Source organism: Lontra canadensis, unplaced genomic scaffold, assembly GCF_010015895.1.
Source record: "Lontra canadensis isolate GAN:19392208 unplaced genomic scaffold, GSC_riverotter_1.0 scaffold107, whole genome shotgun sequence".
Classification (NCBI taxonomy): domain Eukaryota; kingdom Metazoa; phylum Chordata; class Mammalia; order Carnivora; family Mustelidae; genus Lontra; species Lontra canadensis.
Genome location: NW_022631101.1, coordinates 1506975 through 1524734, shown reverse-complemented (window position 1 = coordinate 1524734; position 17760 = coordinate 1506975). Strand labels below are relative to the sequence as shown.

The 17760-nt window shown below is 54.2% G+C and overlaps 2 protein-coding genes across 3 annotated transcripts; one reads left to right on the top strand and one right to left on the bottom strand.

Moving 5' to 3' along the window:
- The first annotated feature begins 1013 nt into the window (after nt 1-1013).
- On the top strand, nt 1014-15174 carry ERCC1 (ERCC excision repair 1, endonuclease non-catalytic subunit). 2 transcript variants are annotated; one of them, XM_032838914.1, is made up of 10 exons: nt 1014-1134; nt 1590-1701; nt 2643-2858; nt 5916-6019; nt 7123-7222; nt 8413-8489; nt 12823-12922; nt 14375-14446; nt 14678-14746; nt 15068-15174. In XM_032838914.1, the coding sequence occupies exons 2-10, from the start codon at nt 1609-1611 to the stop codon at nt 15119-15121; spliced, it is 885 nt and encodes a 294-aa protein (XP_032694805.1). In that variant the 5' UTR covers nt 1014-1134; nt 1590-1608; the 3' UTR covers nt 15122-15174. The 2 variants fall into 2 exon arrangements, with proteins under 2 accessions (XP_032694805.1, XP_032694804.1); XM_032838913.1 differs by lacking the exon at nt 1014-1134 and adding an exon at nt 1331-1386.
- On the bottom strand, nt 15149-17599 carry CD3EAP (CD3e molecule associated protein). Its single transcript, XM_032838912.1, has 3 exons — nt 17556-17599; nt 17045-17186; nt 15149-16712 (listed from the first exon to the last, which is right to left on the bottom strand). Exons 1-3 carry the CDS (start codon nt 17575-17577, stop codon nt 15308-15310), a joined length of 1569 nt encoding a protein of 522 aa, XP_032694803.1. The 5' UTR covers nt 17578-17599; the 3' UTR covers nt 15149-15307.
- Nucleotides 17600-17760: the final 161 nt, after the last annotated feature.

Here is a 17760-nt window from a genome sequence, read left to right as displayed (position 1 = left end):
ACCCCATTAAAAAAATGGGCAAAGGATATGAGCAAGCAATTCACAGAAGACAAACTACATAAGACCAATAAACTCAACAAAAAGATGTTCTCTCTCCTTAGTAACCGGAGAGCCGCAAGTTAGAACAGTGTGATGCTGTTCTTTCAGGAAATGACTAATACTAACTCATCAACCAGGTCTCTCTGCTCAGATGTCTCTTCCTCCAGGAAGCCCTTCCCTACCCCGGGGCTCGGGTTCGGTGGCCCCTTCTCTCCCCTCCCCTCCCGCGGGCGGTGCCCGGTCTCCCATCCCAGCCTTGCCCACTCCGGGCGGTCACTGGGAACTCAAGCGTGTCTCGCTCACTGGACTGGGAGCTCCAGGAGGACAGGAGGGAGCTGCGGTTGTCAGGGGTCACTGCTGAGTCGCTAGCACTGCCCCGCACAGGGCCAGGAACAGAGGAGGCGCTCGGGAGTACGTGTGGAATGAACGAATAAATGAATGTGGAAACCGCGGCCAAGTCAAAGGCCTAGAGCTGGGATGTGAACCCAAGTCTGGACTGAGAGGAGGAACCTAATTTTTTTTTAAGGTTTTATTTATTTATTTAACACAGAGAGAAATCACAAGCAGGCGGTCGGGGCGGGGGGATGAAGCAGGCTCCTCGCTGAGCAGAGAGCCCGATGCGGGGCTCGCTCCCAGGACCCTGAGATCATGACCTGAGCCCAAGGCAGAGGCTTAACCCACTGAGCCACCCAAATGCCCCGGGGGGAACCTAATTTGATCTCCCGCCATTCCCCCCCAACCCACCCCGCCCCTCCATCCCACCCCACTCCACCCTCGCAGTGAATCCTGTCCGGAGCTCGAGCACACGGAGGTGCCTCATAAAGGCACCGAAATTGAACTTCTCGGCAACCGGAGACGGTCAGGTGGCTAGGTCAACCGCTCTCTCCAACCCAAACCTCCGCAGTCCTCCAGGACCATAGAGAGCTGGCGCGGGGACAGCCCCTCTCGAAGCTCTACCCCCTCTGGGGAACAGTGAGAGCAGGATCGGGGGCTAGAGAGGCCGGAAGTGCGGCGAGCCCGGGGACCCGCTGGCCGCGTCGGCGGTGGGAAGCCTCGGTCCCTCTCCGGTTTTTCACTCGCGGCTCGGGGGCAAGGGTGAGTCCTCGCGGCGCTCCGACCGCCTGCTCGGTCGAGAGGGGCGGGGGGAGGGGGAGGCGATTGGTAGCCACAGGAGCCAATCAATCGTCGTAGTGTTTCAGAGAAGGACGAGATGGAGCTAGGGGAGGGTATCAGGTGCGAGCCCTGTGGGCGGGAAGGAGGGGACAGAGGCTGGACTGGACCAACGAAGGGCGGGGCGAATAGAAAGTGGGGACCATGAGGGGCGGGGTTAATGGAACGCCTAGACCGGTAAGGGGCGGGGCGAGCTGATGGTGGAGGCTCCCTGTGGGCGGGGCTTTAAAGAATCCGGGGCACTGGGTGTTTGGAACTTGACGCTGTGTTGCGCGGGGATTTTTGGGGTGCGGTGGCTGTGAGTGGGGGTTCCTGCTGGGAGGATGGGAATGCAGGCCCTGGTGTCTCCCTCGCCCCCGCCGCCATGTCTTCATTTCCAGGCCCCAGAAGAACCTTGGGATGGACGAAGAGGGAGTGCGGCAGCCCTCTGGGCCACCCACGAGGAAGAAATTCTTCATACCGCTGGAGGAGGATGAGGCCCCTCCTGCAAGGGTAGGACGAGGAGATGGGGAGAAGGCTGGGAGGCTGGGCGGGCGATTGAGAGGAAGGAGGACAGGAACGGCCCTGCGACCACACGTGTGGGTTAGGAAATGGGACCTGGGTCACCTTGGGAAAACACCTGTGCTCCGCAAGTCTGTTTCCCTATCTGTAAAATGTCATGGTGATTCCAAGAGAGGGCTCCAGATAGGGACAGCGAACCGGCAAGCCTTGTTTTATGTGGCCGGCACCCTGGTTTGCAGAACATCAGTTTATTGCTGACGTTTGAGAATTGGAAGGCTTTGCAATTAAAAAGAAAGTCTGCGCTTTTGGCATGTTTTGGAAAATGGAAGGAGATGACAACAATGAGATTGCATTCCTACGGGAAAACAATTGGCTGGTGCTGAGGACCAGCTGGTCACTAGGGGCTAGGAAGAAAAACAACTAACGGTATAGGGGGTGTTGGGGGAAAGGTGCTACCTTACTTGAAGGGACTGCTTCTCTGAGGAGGTGACATCTCGCCGTGATCTGAAAGAGTTGAGGGAGTGAGCTATGTGAGAACATCTGGAGGCAGAAGGGACAGCCAGTGCAAAGGCCCAGGGAGTTTGAAGGCAGCCAGAAGGCCAGTGGGGCTAGACTAGAGAAAGCAAAGGGAAAGAGGTGAGAGGTGAGACCCTCCTGAGGCAAGGGGGCAGGGACAGATCGTCCAGAGTCTTGTGGGCTGTGGTGACAGCTTCGGCTTTTGCTCTGAGATGGGAGCCACCGAGGTCTCCAAGCAGAGTGTTATGAAATGACAGTGAACAGACTGTGGGGAGTAAGGGTGTCGGCAGGGAGCTGGTGAGGAGGTGACTGCAGGGGTCCAAGGGAGAGAAGACGGTTGCCAGGACCAGTGCAGAGGCTGAGGAGTGGGGAGAAGGAGCTCGATTTTGACTTTGACACTCCCCTTCCCTGCACAGGTCAAGCCCTTATTCAAATCCACCCGGAGCCTGCCCACTGTGGAAACCTCACCTCAGGCAACCCCTCAGACATATGCTGAGTATGCCATCTCGGGACCTCCAGGAGGGGCTGGAGCGCCACAACCCCCGGGGCCTGAGCTCCTGGCAGGAGAGACTGCTAATCAGGCCCCCAAACCAGGGGCGAAATCCAGCAGCATCATTGTGAGCCCCCGCCAGGTAAGGAGGGGATAGAGAAGTAGGGGAAACTTGGGTTATGGGGCGGGGAGTTCTGGTGGGTAGTGGAAGGGAGGCTGAGCTCTGGCCACTGTGCTCCGGGCTGGGCCCCTCTTTCATTCATCCATTCAAGTACCACGTATGAGCTGAGGTTGCCCCGTGTCCTGTTGTTTGTTATGACAAAAATACCATAGGCTGGGTAGTTTAAACGGCAAACATTTATTTCTCAGAGTTCTGGAGCCTGGGAAGTCCAAGATCAAGGCACTGGCTGATTCAGTGTCCAGGAAGGACCCCGGTTCATAGACTGCTGTCTTCTCAGTGTGTCCTCACACAGCAGAAGAGGGGAGGGAGCGCTCTGGGGTCCCTTTTATGAAGGCCCTAATCCCCTTCATGAGGGTTCCACCTTCATGACCAAATCGCCTCTCTTCACTTCCTAATACCATCACATCATGGGTTAGGATTTCCACATGTGAATTTGGTGGGGGGGCACAAAAGTTTATCTGTAACACTCTGACTCTTTGGGTGCGACCACGTTAGTGCAACTAAGTTTCCTGTTCCCCGGGTTTGTTCATTCATTCAAAAACTGTTTCTTTTTTCTTTCTTTCTTTCTTTCTTTTTTTTTAAAGATTTTATTTATTTATTTGACAGACAGAGATCATAGGTAGGCAGAGAGAGAGAGGAAGGAAAGCAGGCTCCCTGCTGAGCAGGGAGCCCGATGTGGGGCTCGAACCCAGACCCTGGGATCAAGACCCAAGCCGAAGGCAGAGGCTTTAACCCACTGAGCCACCCAGGCGCCCCCCCAAAACTGTTTCTTGAACGCAGGCCTGAGTTCGCATCCTGCTCTGGCACACAGTAGCTGTGTGATCTTGAGTGAGTGACTTAACTCATCTGTGCCTTTGAAATGAGGTTTCGCCTGCCTGCAGTCCACAGATATGTTCAGAGGTCGCCAGATGCTCGTTCTAGGCTGGGGATAGAGTGATGGAAGGGCAGCGGGTGAGGGCTCTGCTGTTGGCGGAGGTCCTGTTCTCCAGAAGAGCGGCCACTTACAGAGATACTGGTAGGACCCGAGAATGTGAAAATATACGCAGTATTGTCTGCCACCAGGGAAATGCAAATCAAGATCCCAGTGGGGTAGCAGCTTATGGATGGCTTTCATCAAGGGGCCATAGAAGGGTCTAGAGGCCAGGAAGGAACTGGAGCCCACATGGGCTGCTGGTGGGAATGCACAACGGTGCAGTCACTTTGGAAAACAGTCTGGCGGTTCCTCAGACATTTAAGCATAGAGTTACTGGGGTACCTGGCTGGCTCAGCTGGTGGACCTTAGGGTTGTAGGTTCGAGCCCCATGTTAAGTTTAATTACTTAGAAATATATATAATTTTTTAAAAGATTTCATTTATCTATTTGACAGATCAAAAGTAGGCAGAAAGGCAGGCAGAGAGAGAGAGGGGGAAGCAGGCTCCCCGCTGAGCAGAGAGCCCGACGCGGGTCTCGATCCCAGGACCCTGAGATCATGACCTGAGCCGAAAACAAGAGTCAGATGCTTAATCAGCTGAGCCCACCCAGACACCCCCCACAAAAATAAAATCTTAAAAAAAATAAGAGTTGCTGTATGACCCAGGAAGTCTACTTCTAGGTAGATGTTCCAGAGAAAAGTACAAAATCTGGGGCACGAGTGGTCCCCGCAGGTTTGTTTCGAATAGCCAAAAAGTGCAGACCACCCACATGGCTGTCGGCTGACGTCTGGCTCCTTTCACCTGGCATAAGGCTTTCGGGTTCCTCTACGAGGAAGCTCGAGTCCGTGCTTCCTTCCTTCCCCTTCGTGGGCCCGAGGGTATCCGGGCGTGTGGGGGTGCCGGGCCGGGGTTCTCCTCCCTCCACTCTTGGTACTCATTGGTTATTCCGAAGATGGTGCCCTGAACATTTGCATTCGGGTTTTTCGGTAGATGTGGGTTTTCGGTTCTCTGGGGGATTTATGCAGGGGTGGACTTGCTGGGTCATGGGGTGGCTCTAGAGTGAGCTTTTTTAGGAACTGCCAAACCATCTTCTCCAACACAGCATCAGTTTAGTTCCCTCCAGCAGTGGGCGGGCGTTGCAGCTTGCCCAGATCCTCACTGCCTTTCCTTGTCTGTCTTTTTGACCGTTTTGGCCATTCTTGTGGGTGTGAAGGGGACAAGGTGATCCATTTATTTATTTATTTATTTATTTATTTATTTATTTACGATTTTATTTATTTATTTGAGAAAGAGAGTGAGAGAGAGCATGAGAGGGGAGAAGGTTAGAGGGAGAAGCAGACTCCCCAAGGAGCAGAGAGCCCGATGCAGGACTCTATCTCAGAACTCCGGGATCACCACCTGAGCCGAAGGCAGTGGCTTAACCCACTGAGCCACCCAGGTGTCCAGTAATCCTTTTTAAAAAAGTATTTTGTTTATTTGAGAGAGAGAGATCACGAGCAGCGGGGAGGGGTAGAGGGAGCCGGGAGCCCAATGGAGGGCTCGATCCCAGGACCCTGGGATCATGACCTGAGCCCAAGGCAGATGCTTAACTGACTGAGACACCCAGATGCCCCAAAGTAATCCTTTAAAAATGAAAATGGGATCCTGTCTCAGGCAGACATCCTAACTGGAGGAGGAGGGGGAGAGGGACATGTCCATGATCAGGCTCAGGTCTCTGGATGGTGGGGCTGTCCCTGAAGTGGGGCCTGTTGGAGGGGCAGGTGTGATGGCTGATGCTGAAGGCACTTGGAGGCAGTGAGGCAGACCTCCTGGAGGAAGTGTCCCACAGCCCCAGGACACACACGTGGGGCCAGGGGAGAGGGCTGAGCTAGAGAGACTCAGGGATCCTTTAGTTAAGGCTCAGGGCTGGGGGGAGGGGCCTAGGTCAGAGCCAGAGCACCAAGGACATTTCAGGCTGAGGAGGTAGACTCTGGAGAGGAGGACCACAGGCACAGGCAGGAAGAGGTGGGGAGGTGTTGACAGTAGTGGGGGAGGGGGCCCTGGGGTGGCAGTAGTCCCAGGGCTATTCCTGTTAATGGCTTTGGCCCTTCCTCCCTCCCTCCCCAGAGGGGCAACCCCGTGCTGAAGTTTGTGCGTAACGTGCCCTGGGAGTTTGGTGATGTGCTTCCTGACTACGTGCTGGGCCAGAGCACCTGTGCCCTGTTCCTCAGGTGAGCTCTGAGGGGCTGCCCACCTTCCAGGGAGGAAGTGTTTTGGACCGTTCACTGGGAGACGTTTGCATGTCGCCCTGTTGGCCCTGGGCCTCCATGGGACCTTGTATGGAAGGAAGAGGTCTTAGCCTGGAGGTGCCCAGAGTCAGAAGAGCTACAGGCCCAGACTGTGGGTCTGAGGGAGGAGGGTCTGGGGGCACGGGCTCCTCAATCTGAGGGAGGACAGGGCTGGGGGGGCCTTAGGCTTCTGGTTCTGAGGGAGGAAGGGATTGGGGGCTTGGGCTCCTGGGTCTGAGGGAGGAGGAGACTGATGGCCTGGACTTCTGAGTCTGAGGAAGGAGGGGCTGGGGGCCTGGATTCCTGGGTCTGAGGGAGGAGAGAGCTGGAGGTCTTAAGCTCCTGGGTCTGAAAGAGGAGGCTGGGGGCCTGGGCTCCTGGGTCTGAGAGAGGAGGAGGCTGGGGGCCTGGACTCCTGGGTCTGAGGGAGGAAGGGGTCAGGTCACTCATGTCCCAGACATCTAGGACGAGTTGATGAGAACCAGGATTTCTCTACCCTCTGCCCCTATGAAGCCCATTCCCTCTCTACTCCCCGGGGTTCCTCTCCAGACAGAGCTCGAGGGGGAAGTGAAACTTCTAAGTTCCTGTCCCCCCTGCAAGGTGGGAGAGCTGGTGGCTGCTGGGCAGAGATGTCCCCTAGTTCCCTGGGTGGGAAAGCCACCCCTTCCCCCTGCCAGCCCCTTTTGAGGCCAAAGCAGACAGTCCCTGGGATGGGCCTGCCTCCCAAGATAAGCTGCACAGTGTCCCGCAGTCCACGATCTCTGAGCCCTGGTTCCCTATCCTCTACCCAAAGCCCAAGTCTCTTCCCTGCCTCCATGAGGAACCTGGGGTCTGTCCCTCCAGGGAGCCAGAGCCAGGCAGCCCTTGCTGTGAACCCCACTGTGCCCCTGCCTTGCTGAGTGAGCTGGGCCACGTCACTTCACTTCTCTGAGCCTCAGATCCCTGTGTTGCCCACACCCTCTGCCTGCCAGCGAGAGTGAAGAAGGGCTCCTGGGGTCTCGGGGAGACTGAGGCCTCCCAATCCTTCCCTCTCCCCTGCCCCCCAGCCTCCGCTACCACAACCTCCACCCAGACTACATCCACGAGCGGCTGCAGAGCCTGGGGAAGAGCTTCGCCCTGCGGGTCCTGCTCGTCCAGGTGGACGTGGTAAGCAGCAGTCACTTCCCTACCGGCCTCATTGGCCCCGTCTGTGAAATGGGGCGCGTTGGGCCTCACGGCCGCCAAGTGGACTATTGAATCCTGAGGGAAGATGCAAGCTGAAACCTCAGTGAGGAACCACCTCTCACATCTAGGATTGACACCCTGTATTGGCAAGGGGGAGTCAGAGGGTAAAATCATCCATCTCCTCCTTCCCTATCCCACTTCGGCCGAGCCCAGCCCTCTGCCACCTGAATGTGTCTTGAATCGGTGTCATCCTCTCATCCAGGGGCTTGGCTCCAGCCTCTTCCCTTGTCTCATGGCCTCTAACCTCAGTGCCTCCCCTCCTTACCGCAGCCAGAGGAGTTTCCCTAAAGGACAGATCTGTCTACATCTCTCCGTGGCTCTCCAGTGCCGTCTGTGGCCTGTGAGGCCCTGTGTGCCTGCCCCCCATGCCCCACACTCTGGGTTCATTTCTTTTCTTTTTTTTCTTTTAAGATTTTATTTACTTATTTGACAGGGAGAGAGATCACAAGTAGGCAGAGAGGCAGGCAGAGAGAGAGGGGGAAGCAGGCTCCCCGCTGAGCAGAGAGCCTGAAGCGGGGCTCGATCCCAGGACCCTGAGATCATGACCTGAGCTGAAGGCAGAGGCTTAACCCACTGAGCCACCCAGGTGCCCCTCTGGGTTCATTTCTAAGCTTCCGTGTGGTTACCCCTTTACATCATTCTCACATACTATGTGAATCACAACTCCTCAAGCCCTCTTTCCCCTCCCATCCTTTGGATAAGCTGTTCTCTGTGGAATTCCATTTTTGTTCTCCTTTGCCTCCTTCGCACCTCTTCATTCCCCTTCAGGTCTCAGCTCAGATGTCCCTTCCTCCAGGAAGCTCTCCCTGATCCCCTGGGCAGGTCAGATGCTCCTACTCTCCCATCCCAGTCCTGCCTACTGTGGCTCATCACTGTGCGGGGACAGTTTATCTGCCTCATCAGACTGTGAGCCCGAGAGGGCAGAGCCTGGGCTGTCTTGGTTGCTGCGGGGTCGCGGCACTGCCCAGCACAGGCGGCACTGCCCAGCCCAGTCAGAGCTTAGCGCGTGTCAGTCAAGTGGAAGGTGCTTGGCATCCTAACCTACTGTGTTTTCAAGACTGTAATTCCTGCTTTCTACCAGATTTCTCATTCTGACTTTCTTTTCCACCCAGAAAGATCCTCAGCAGGCCCTCAAGGAGCTGGCCAAGATGTGCATCCTGGCTGACTGCACCCTAGTCCTTGCCTGGAGGTGAGACCGAGGCTCCCCGCCCAGGTCAGGCTCCATCCCGAGAGTCAGTCCACCCCACCCCCGCCCAGACCTTTCCTTCTCCTGCCATGAACTCCCCGTATGAGCCTGGTCCAGGCACTGCCTCCCTCTGGGCCTCAATGTCTTCATCTTTAAAATAGGGTCTTAATATCTTAGAGGGCCATGGTCACCCAAACAGGTGACCTGTGTCAGATTGCCAGAACCATACTAGGCACTGATGAGTTAGATATAAAGTCTGTCTGAATAAATAATTCCATATCTGGGTTTCTAAAGACTATTTAGATTGGCTAATTTCTTTCTTTTTTTTTTTTTTTTAAAGATTTTATTTATTTATTTGACAGAGATCACAAATAGGCAGAGAGACAGGCAGAGAGAGAGGAGGAAGCAGGCTCCCCGCCAAGCAGAGAGCCCGATGTGGGGCTCCATCCCAGGACCCTGGGATCATGACCTGAGTCGAAGGCAGAGGCTTTAACCCATTGAGCCACCCAGGCGTCCTTAGATTGGCTAATTTCTAATTGGGAAAAAGATATCCCTTCCTTACACCATAAAGAAAAATTAAATCCTGACAAATTAGAGACATTAAAAAAAAACCAAACAACGTGTTAGAAGAAATCTTACAGGAGAATGTTTTCCGTAATCTTGGGGTAGGAAAAGTTTTGGGTCTAAGCAAGACCCAAAACCCCAAAGCCATAAAGGAAAAAGTTTGGCTGATTTGAGAATATTAAAACTTTAAAACTTCTGGATAGTAAGAGACTGTAAATAAAGTTAAAAGCCAAGTGACAAATTACAAAAAAGTACTTGCTGTGCACATATATATATACATGTATACAATGTGTATATATATATATATATATGTATAAAATAAATATTTAACATCTCTAATTTATGTATGTACATATAAGTTATATTTATACAGTGTTAATACACTTAAATATTTATACTTACATGCATATATTTAAACATTTATTATATATTTGTATGTGGAAAGAAATTTCCAGAAGTCAGTCAGAGCCCAAATAAGCATCTAATTCAGGTTGCCAAAACACATGAAAAAATACGAACTTTATTGTTTATCAGGAAAAAAATAAATTTTATTTTATTCTATTTTTTTAAGATTTTATTTGAGAGAGCGAGAGGGAGCACATGTGGTGGGGGAGGGGCAGAGACGAGGAAGAAGCAGACCCCCCTGCTGAGCAGGGAGCCCCATGTGGTGGGGCTCGATCCCAGGACCCTGGGACTATGACCTGAGCCGAAGGTAGACGCTCAACCGACTGAGCCACCCAGGTGCCTGAAAAAAGCTGCTTTTTAAAAATGAGGTGCCATTTTTCTCTCATAAATCTGGTGAAAACGTCTCAGATGGATAGCATGAAACGGGCACCTGCACATTTGGTTGGCGGGAGACTTGATTGGCCATTAACATGAAATAGACACCGCTCTTCAACGCAGACATTCCCGCACCAGGATGAGCCCTGCTCGCATGTGCAAATGTGCGTCTGCGATGATGCGGGCCATCAGTGCAGCTTCGGTGGTGAGAACCAGACAGCACCGTATTTTTATTTATGGGCAGAAGGAAGGAAAGGGAGCCGTGTTTTGGAACAGACACGTATGCAGATAAACTAGAAAGGGCTACAATGGGCTCCAGGCCTTGGACAGCGGTGACCTCTGGGGAGGGGATCCCAGGGTCCTGGGATCGAGCCCCCCCATCGGGCTCCTTGCTCCTTTAACCCACTGAGCCACCCAGGCGCCCCATCCTTGTGCTCTTTTCTCTGAGGAAGGTACAAGGGTCTCCTGAGCTCTGTGCCGGAAACCAGGGTGCAGAGACCGTAGAAGTTTCCTCTTACCTCACAGAAGCCTTTCCAGATTGGCTTCTCTCACTTAGCAATACGCTTCTAAGGTTCCTCCAGGCCTTCTTGTGATTAGGAAGCTCACTTCTTACTGCTGAATAATATCCCATTGTCTGGATGCACATTCTTTCCCAGCTGTGTAATGTTCTGTCAGGCATATAGGCCAAGTCACGACCTTGAACTCACGACCCCAAGAGATCAAGAGTCGCATACTCTACCGACTGAGCCAGCCAGGCGCCCCCAAGTTAGTTGTATATTAAAAGCAATTGTAAACGTTACTCTATTTTGTGGGAAGTAGCGTCACGTCACATAAAGTTAAAGGTGCTGTTTCTCTCAGCTGTGTCATTTTGGGCAAGTGACCCCACCCCGCTGGTCCATGTTTCTTCCTCTGTATAATGGTTTGAAAATATTAAGTGCCATATAGGAGCTTTGGGGTGGGGGCAGGGGTTTCTGGAAGCTTCTGACCATAATGAGTTAGAGCAGTGCCTGGCATGCATCTAGACTCTCATGATTACTGTGTCTTTACATGCAAATCATGGAATATTTTGCAACCATTAAATAAAAGAGGCCAAGCTCCTTCTGCTGACAGGGGAAGACATCCTGCTTATATTGTAGAGTGCGAAAAAGAAAGCAAATTCTAGGATGTGACATAGTGTCGTAACGTGAGGGTCCCGAACAAATTATTAAGGACTGTAACAGGAGGGGTGCCTGGGTGGCTCAGTGGGTTAAAGCCTCCGCCTTCGGCTCAGGTCATGATCTCAGGGTCCTGAGATCGAGCCCCGAGTCGGGCTCTCTGCTCGGCGGGGAGCCTGCTTCCCCCTCTCTCTCTGCCTGCCTCTCTGCCTACTTGTGATCTCTCTCTCTCTGTCAAATAAATAAATAAAATATTAAAAAAAAAAAAAGAACCATTAACAATAATCCTGCTGAAAAGCCGAAACACCCGTCTGATGGGAAAAAAAAGAATTAGAAAAATGAATGTTTCTTTTGAGAATATGAACCATCACTTAATTAAAAAAAAAGAAACAGGGCGCCTGGGTGGCTCAGTGGGTTAAGCCGCTGCCTTCGGCTCAGGTCATGATCTTGGAGTCCTGGGATCAAGCCCCGCATCGGGCTCTCTGCTCAGCAGGGAGCCTGCTTCCTCCTCTCTCTCTGCCTCTCTCTGTGCCTGCCTCTCTGCCTGCTTGTGATCTCTCTCTGTCAAATAAATAAATAAAAAAAATCTTTAAAAAAAAAAAAAAAAAAAAGAAACAAAAAAAATTGCTCTTTACCTTTCCTGAGGCCTTGACCCTGAATCCTTTATTTACTTCCACTCAACTCACTCTTCGCAAACTCCCCGAACAAAAAAAGGCAGCTTCTTCCCAGAGCCAATAAACTTGAGTTACTTTCTTCTGCACACAGATAGAGCCTTGTGAAGATTTGCTTAGGTCGCCTACCTTTGAAGCAGTTGGTTACAGGTCAGAGGAACCCATGCCTGACGTGAAAACTGTCATTCTCAGGTCATGTTAGCGGCTATAGTAAGATTCGGCTGTCAGCTCGCCCGCAACCTTCCTCTTGAAGGCATGCTACATTAAAAACCGGCAGTGGGGGGATGCCTGGGTGGCTCAGTTGGTTAAGCAGCTGCCTTCGGCTCGGGTCATGATCCCGGCGTCCTGGGATCGAGTCCCACATCAGGCTCCTTGCTCATCAGGGAACCTGCTTCTCCCTCTGCCTCTGCCTGTCACTCTGCCTGTGCTCGCTCTCTCTCCCTCTCTCTCTCTGACAAATAAATAAATAAAATCTTAAAAAAAAAAAAAAAAACCGGCAGTGGGGACTGAATGCCTCCTGAATTGGTCTTCCTGGGGCTGGGAAGAGAGTAACAGTGTTTGTGGTTTTTCTCCCTCTCAAACTCCACATACCCGCTTCCCTTCCAGAATAGCTCGTTTCTTTTTTTTTTTTTTTTTTTTAAGATCTTATTTGTTTGTTTGACAGACAGAGAGCACAGGTAGGCAGAGAGGCAGGCAGAGAGAGAGAGAGGAGGAAGCAGGCTCCCCGCTGAGCAGAGAGCCTGATGTGGGGCTCGATCCCAGGACCCTGGGATCATGACCTGAGCTGAAGGCAGAGGCTTTAACCCACTGAGCCACCCAGGCGCCCCAGAATAGCTCGTTTCTTAAACAGGTCTCTGAGCGCTTGAAGCCATGGCTCCTATAATTGTCGCAATTCTGCATTCACTCCACTTTACAGATGAGGAAACTGAGGCCCAGAGAGAGAAAATCACTGGCCCCAGGGTCACTCAAGTGGGCAGGAGCAACCTGAATCCAGCGGGTCGGGCTCCCAGGCTCAGCCCCTTAGTGCGCCTGGCCGGGATTGTCGGGATTGTCGCCGGGGAACATTTAGAGGAGGAAAGTTTGTTTTTCTCTGTATTAGAGTTAGCATCATAATGAACCTAAAACATGCCCCACTCCTCCTGGCTGACCCGAATGTTCTCACCCCAGCCCTGAGGAGGCCGGGCGCTACCTGGAGACCTACAAGGCCTATGAGCAGAAGCCGGCGGACCTCCTGATGGAGAAGCTGGAGCAGGACTTCGTCTCCCGGGTGAGGCCACGGCACTTCCTTTCCCAGGCCTCCCCCAGCTCCTTCCCAGGGCTCGAACTTTACCTCTTCTCCCCATCCCACTCTCAGCTCCTTCTCCCCTTTCTCACTCACACAGTGGCTAGAGGGGTCTTCTTTAAGCACAAACTTGATTCTGCCTTCCCCAGCTCAGAACCCTCCCATGGCTCCCCAGTGCCTTCAGGGTACGCCTGGCCTCCTCACAAGGCCCTGCCTACAATGCCCAGCAGCCCCATCTGCCCCTGGTGTCGCATTCTGGCACTTCTCCCAGATGTGGCTCACTCCTCTAAGCTTGTGACCTTCTGTTCCCTCTGCCTGCCTACCTGCCTAATCCCATCTTTCCCATCTCAGCTTTGATGCCTCCTTCTCCAGGAAGCCCTCCCTGATCCCTTGGCCAAGTCAGGTGCCCCTTTTGGGGTCTCCCCCGCAGCCCTCCCTGTGTGGGTCACCACTGTCAGGAGCTGCTGTGTCCGCCACACTGGACTGGGAACCCCAGGAGGGCCAGGCTGGCTCGGTCTCTGCTGTGTCCCCAGCACACGCAGCACTCAGTGGGTGCTCAGGGTGCACTGGCTGAATGAATTATTTAACCTGGGCTCCAATGACTGAATAATGGTGGACATCCACTGCCACCGCTGAGGTGGGGAATCTTAGGGCCCCCCACTTGCCTGAAAAGAGGCCCAGAGGGGTCAATTCCCATGTCCAGGCCTCACAGGGAGCAAGCAGTGGGCTGTAGTTTTGAACTCACATGGGACTTGAGAGCCTGTAGTCTTCCCCTGGGCAGAACGAACTCGAGAGAAATGGTATTTATCTTCTTATGATAGGACTGACACCCTCTCACCTGGGCGGGGACCACTCTGAGATTAACTTATATTTTTAAAATTTTTAAAAGTTTATTATTTTTTTAAAGATTTTATTTGTGGGGCACCTGGGTGGCTCAGTGGGTTAAAGCCTCTGCCTTCAGCTCAGGTCATGATCCCAGCGCCCTGGGATCGAGCCCCGCATCAGGCTCTCTGCTCAGCAGGGAGCCTGCTTCCACCTCTCTCTCTCTCTGCCTACTTGTGATCTCTGTCTGTCAAATAAATAAATAAAATCTTAAAAAAAAAAAAAAAGATTTTATTTGTGAGAGCATGGCGTGGGGGGTGGAGGGGAGGAGGAGCAGAGGCAGAAGGAGAGGGAGAAGCACGCCCTGCACTGAGCAGGGGGGCCCGACACAGGGCTCGATGCCTGGAGCCTGAGCTGAAGGTAGACACATAACAGACTGAGCTACTCAGGTAACCCACTGAGATGAACTTTTTAATCAAAGAAAAAGGCATTTAGTTGAATACCTCCTGCATGCAGGGTGTCCGGGGACCCAGTGGTGACCCAGCACTGCCCCCCACAGGCTCCCTCTTGCGGTCATTTCTTCTCGCGATGCATCTCTGCCTCTTTCCCTTCCAGGTCACTGAATGCCTGACCACTGTGAAGTCAGTCAATAAAACAGACAGCCAGACCCTCCTGACTACTTTTGGGGTAAGGAATGACTCCCTCGTCCCAATGGGCATTCTGACCCCTTTGCCTTTTCAAGGACCACCCCCCCACAACTGTTTCCTTCCACTGCTCTGCCCCATCCCCCCCATCCTTCCTGCCTCCCCTGCCCTCGCACAGGACCTCCGCTCCTTCCTGGGATCTCTGAGACCCCCGATCAGGTACAGGGTAGTCTCGTGCTCCCCATCTCTGACCCTTCACTCCCATCTTCCTCAGTCTCTGGAACAGCTCATGGCCGCATCGCGGGAAGATCTGGCTTTGTGCCCGGGCCTGGGACCCCAGAAGGTAAGAGCTGTGGGAATGGGCTTGAGAGACCGAGGCAGGAGACAGCTCCAGATTAAAGGGACCTCAGATCCCAAAGCTCTAAGATTTCAGAAGGCTCACAGTGCTTCTCCTATAGCTGGGGAAAACCGAGGCCCAGAGAGGGTGGGAACCAGCCCAAACTCACACAGCCAGTCTGGGACAAACTCAAGATCTGGCTCTTTCACTCCTAGTCCCCAGAGTCCCCTCCGGCTGAGAGGGAAAGAAGCAAAGCCCACTCCAGATGCAGCAAACAAATGGCTCATTTAATGACGGGCTCCTCCTTTCTTTCTTGCTCTCACCCAGGCCCGGAGGGTGTTTGACGTCCTACATGAGCCCTTCCTGAAAGTGCCCCGATGACCCCAGCTTCGAAGGAGGCCCTTGGTGTAACAATAAAGCATTTTCCTGGCCCAGGCTGCTGCTGGTGTGCCGGGGCAGTCACCCGGGGCGGAGGGGAGACCAGGGTCCTCTGTGCTCGCTCTCTGCTGGTCCAGGTGGTCACCTCCAGCTTTTCTTAATGGTAGCCCTCAGTTTCCCAGGAGGAGACTACATGGGATCCTGCTGTAGCTTCTTCTGCTTCTTCTCCCGTCCTGCGGGAGCCCCCTCCCCGGACTCTGGATGCAGCAGCGGTCTGGGCATCTCCTCCTGGGCCGCCGTCTCCGGCACCCCACTTTCCCGGCCCCGCTTCTTCCTCTTCTTGGTGGATGCTGGATCTGCCCTGGCCTCGGGCTCCCCCTCGCCCAGCAGCTCCAGCTCCAACACCTCAGCCTGTGGGGCGCTCATCTCGGCCCTTGGCTCCGTCGCTTTGTGGCCGCGTTCTTTCTTCTTCTTCTTCTCGGTGGCTGCTAGGCCTGTTTGCAGCTCGAGGTCCCCAGGCGGCTCAGGCTCCATCTGAGACTCCCCTGGCTCCCCCGTCGCGTTTGGCCACTTTTCTTTCTTCCTCCTCTTTTTGGTGGATGCCTGAGCAGCCTCAGACTCAGGCTCAACTTCATGTGGTAGTTTGGGCTCCATTATCTCCCCTGGGAGCACCAGAGGGCCCATCTCCAGCTCTGTCGCCTCGGTCGCAGGCTCCATCATGACTTTGTACCCCTTTTCTTTCTTCTTCTTCTTCGAGAGCAGTGGGATGGCTTCCTCCTGGGGCTCCACCTTCAGCGGGAGCAGAGCCTCGGCTGGCATCCCTTCCCCTGGCTCCCAGCCTTCCGTCCCCTTCTGCCTCTTCCTCTTCCTGGTGGGAGACAAGACCGTCTCTTCCAGAGGCTCCTTTTTAATTGTGCGTTCCAGCTCCACTGTCTTTTCTTCAGGCGCTGGCTTCTGCTCTTCTGGTTCATCTGTTTCTGCCCCTTGGGGCTTCTTTTTCTTCTTCTTGGTGGTGGTGGACGGGAACGGTGCTCCCGGGGGCTCCGATGTCTCAGCCATGGGCTCTGCTGCCAAGGGCTCCATCACCACTGGTTCCCTCAGCTCCTGCTTTTTTTTCTTCTTCCCCACGTCCCCATCTGGAGACCCTAAAACTGTGTCCACCTCCAGGGCCCCAAGCCCATTAACCACCTCCTGGGGAACTAAGGCTTCTGGTGTATGTCTCTTCTTCTTCCTCTTCCTTGAGGCTCCCGACTTCAGTGCCAAGATGGACCCAGGCCCTGTTACTGGTAGGCTGCCTCCAAAGGCACAGAACCGAGGCCTCAGGCCAGGGGGTATCTGTGGCGGGGGGCTTGCTGGGATGGGCTGCAGCAGGGTCCCGGGTGGGGATTCTTGGGGACCGTCAAAGATCCTTAGGCTGCCCTGGGGGGCTGGGGCACAGGTGAGTCCCCCTCCAGCCTCCCCTGAGGGAGCCAGCAGGATTGCTTCTCCAGCCTGGGGGCCGCTGCTTCTGAGGACCCGGTAGCGGTGCCGCTTGCCTGCCAACTTGCCCTTCACAATCTGGGAGCCCGAGAGAGGCACCAGCCGGCCATTGAGGCTGAAAGGAAAAAGGGGAAGGCAGAAGCTTTATCAGATTGTTTTGGTGAAAGGGAGGAAAGGAGCTGAGAAACAGCACTAAAAAAAGAAAAAAAAAATTTATTCATTTGAGAGAGGAAGCACCAGCATGGGAGAGGGAGAAGCCAACTCCAAGAGCGATGCAGGGCTTGATCCCAGGACCCTGAGATCATGACCTGAGCCAAAATCAGATGCTTAACCAACTGAACTGCCCAGGTGCCCTGAGTGCCTTTGGAAAGCCCCTCTAAACTTTGCCCAAGTTCAGCCACTGGGGTGGGGGGTGGGTATTCCAGGAGGTGGCCTGGGACCACTCACCAGTCTGGGGCGAAGTCTACAGGAGCCTGGATAAGCCACAGTTCCGTATCTGGGTCCCTTAACACCTCCAGAGAGAAACGAGTGGGCTCTGAAGCTGGGGATGTCGCGGTAAAGTTGGGGGGACAGGAGAACGGAGCAGCACCTGCAGAAGAGGAAACGGGGTCTGCTATCACTTCTCCGCGTATCCAATCCTCCAGGGTGCCTACTGGCCGTTGGGTCCCAGCCTCCTGAGCGCCTCAATCCCCCCACCCGGTCTCCTCTCTCCTGCCTGTCCCCCAGAGGCACCCCTATCTCCACCGAGCCAATTCCTGGAGGGGCCCTTCCCTCCACCGGTAGGTTACCCCACCCCATACCCTCCCTCAGTCCGAAGTATCTCCCGAAGGGCGGGAGATACTCTCTCCGGAGGTCCTGTTTCTGGGATGTCCCTTTTTCCGTCCGAATGCCCCCGGCGCCCCTTTCTCCTCCCGGCAGCCAGCTCTGCACCCCGCCGGCCCGTCCTGATGCAACTCACCGCCGGACGGGGTGCCCGCCATCCCGTGACCCGTGCCTTCCTCAGACCCAGCAGCCAAGAGCCACCCGAGTGGCGCAGCTGACCACGTGGAACCAGGGGGCGGGGCTTTACCCGGGAGCGCCCATGCGGTGCGGGAGCACGGGGGTGTCGCTCGGGGCCCGCTCGCTCTACGAGCAGAATGGGAGGAGTTTCCGCTTGTGCACAG